Source organism: Berghia stephanieae, chromosome 3 (assembly GCF_034508935.2).
Source record: "Berghia stephanieae isolate SIO BIC M18660-M18661 chromosome 3, UCSD_Bste_1.3, whole genome shotgun sequence".
NCBI classification, from domain to species: domain Eukaryota; kingdom Metazoa; phylum Mollusca; class Gastropoda; order Nudibranchia; family Aeolidiidae; genus Berghia; species Berghia stephanieae.
The window spans coordinates 20,095,440-20,098,230 of NC_088362.1; the positions used below are offsets into that span (position 1 = coordinate 20,095,440).

At 31.7% G+C, this 2,791-nt stretch overlaps 1 protein-coding gene across 1 annotated transcript; it reads right to left on the reverse strand.

Moving 5' to 3' along the window:
• Nucleotides 1–833: 833 nt before the first annotated feature.
• On the reverse strand, nt 834–2,763 carry LOC144969170 (uncharacterized). Its single transcript, XM_078908277.1, has 2 exons — nt 2,497–2,763; nt 834–1,148 (listed from the first exon to the last, which is right to left on the reverse strand). The coding sequence occupies exons 1-2, from the start codon at nt 2,761–2,763 to the stop codon at nt 834–836; spliced, it is 582 nt and encodes a 193-aa protein (XP_078764403.1).
• Nucleotides 2,764–2,791: the final 28 nt, after the last annotated feature.

Genomic DNA, 2,791 nt, shown 5'->3' on the forward strand with positions numbered 1-2,791 from the left:
AACATAGGTATGTTCCTAAATCATTAGTGTCCCACCTCTTCCCTGGATCTCTTTCCAGCAAATTTTTCATGATGGCATCGTGATATTCATGGGTTGACACTTTACTTTGATAACAGAAGAAGATGACAACATCTTTTTCATCTACCTCATCACTTACAAGCATACTGAAGAACACAACTCCCAAAGAGTACATATCACACTGAAAACAAATCAAATATCTTATTAATTTATTATGATCAAATTTATTAAGATTGAGAACTTTCTGGGCACATGTACCATTACAGAGGATTATCTAACATCATGTCACGTATTAAACATTCACTGACTTTAATTACAACTACTATACAGATTGATGAACTTCTTACTTGTTATATAAATATAGGATTCCATAAGATGTACGAAACTCGCGTATTGTTTACATACAATTAGTATTGAAATAATGTTGATATAAAAAATAGCGTACTAAACGTAAGTAAACACTGTAAGTTATTATTGACATTATATTATAAATCATGATAATGATCAAATTATATATATATATATATATATATATATATATATATATATATATATATATATATACGTCTCCGTATGTGTATGTGTATGTGTGTGTTTTAACATTTTTTTCTATTAAAACCTTCCTTATTAACACGACATATTTGATATTTATATCAGTTTATTATAAATTAAACTACATAAATATTATGACCAATGTATATTTAGAGTTAATAATAAAGTAGATGTTATTTTCACAATACGAAGAAATAGAAGAAAAATAAGAAGCGTCCCATAAAGAGTGTAATTATGTACCTTAAATAGATTGAAGAATTTTGTCATTTCTCCTTCAACTCTGGTGCCATGTAGTTCTCGGTTCCACAACGACGGACATCAGACATGTGGGTAGATGGAACCATACAGGACAAACCAAAGTCTGTCAGAACGATATCCCCGTCGTCGGAGACCAGAATGTTGTCTAGTTTAATGTCCATATGTGCCAAGTGACGAGTGTGGAGGTAGAAAATAGCGCTGGTCAGTTGGATTAAGTATTTGTCTGTCAGTTGAGTGGTCAGGTATGTTAGATGAGATTTCAGAGTGCCCTCTGGAAAATAGGGCATCACAATGACATATTCCTTAGGACAGTTAAATGCCTGGAATAGAAAAGAAAAAACAGTCCTATACTGGTAATAATCTTAGATGAAGACGAAGAAGAAGAAGAAGAAGGCGAATAAGAAGGAGAAGAAGAAGAAGAAGAATATATAAATAACAACAACAAACATAACAAATAGGAGGAGAACAAGAGAAGTAGAAGAAGAAGGAGGAGGAGGAGGAGGGGAGGAGGAGAAGGAGGAGGAGGAGGAAAAAGAAGAGGAGGAGGAGGAGGATGAGGAGGAGGAGGAAAAAGAGGAGGAGGAGGTGTAGAATGAAAAATAATAAAAGAAGAGAGTGAGGGATAATATTTTTATTTAAAATTAAAACTATTCTGACAGTCAGCCAGCTAGTATTATTATTATTATTATTATTATTATTATTATTATTATTATTATTATTACTATTATTATTATTATTATTATTATTATTATTATTATCATTATTATTATTATTATTATTATTATTATTATTATTATTATTATTATTATTATTATTATTATTATTATTATTATTATTATTTTAATTATTATTAACATTATTATTATTATTATTATTATTATTATTATTATTATTATTATTATTATTATTATTAGAAGAAGAAGAAGAAGAAGAAGAAGAAGAAGAAGAAGAAGAAGAAGAAGAAGAAGAAGAAGAAGAAGAAGAAGAAGAAGAAGAAGAAGAAGAAGAAGAAAATGAAGAACATATAAATAACAAAAACATAATAACAATTAGAAGGAGAATGAGAGGAGGAGGAAGAGGAGGAGGAGGAGGAGTAGGAGGAGGCGGAAGAGGAGGAGGAGAAGGAGGAGGAGGATGAGGAGGAGGATAAGGACGAAGAAGAAAAGTTTTAAGAATAGAGAGTGAGGGAAAATATTTTTATTTAAAATTCAAAATTATGTGAAATTCAAAAATATTCTGTCAGTCAGTCATCTGGCCAGCCGGGCAAAACGCCAGACAGACAGACAGGCAAACAAAAAACATAATCATAAACACTGAGAGAAATAGATCGAGATAAATAGGTAGAGAAAACTAGATAGATAGATAACTGGAGAAAGATAGAGATAGAGACAGAGATAGATATATAATTTATAGATAGCAGAATTCCTCATCATATAAAGACGCAAAAGGTTAACTGATCTAATTTATTCACATAAATAGACAAAGAATCGGTTATTATTAAGAAAAAGAAACACACTCACCCAAACGCGCACACACATACTCACATACATACAATAATAGAGAAAATAAAAGGACATATGCAAATATATAAAGAGATTTGCATTCTCGTTGGTAGGTGAACGCAAATCACTCTCATAATATTGTCTACCGTATTTAATGCCTACTCACCATGATATTTCCAAGAATATGTTTTTGGTTAACGCTTTGTAGAATGGACACCTCCTTGATAAACCTCTTCTCGTTCTTTCCTCCATCCTGAGTCTTCTTAATAAATGTCTTGACTGCCTTTAGATTCTTGCTCCCATCCCTGGGTGCAGCCATCATTACATCTCCAGTCATTCCTGTCCCAAGGATACTGACTGGGAAATAACCGTGCCCCGTGTAAAAATCTTCTGACATGAATTTCACTGTAGCCTCCCATTTGAACTGTACCATTATTGAATTCTCGTCAGATTCATTCGTT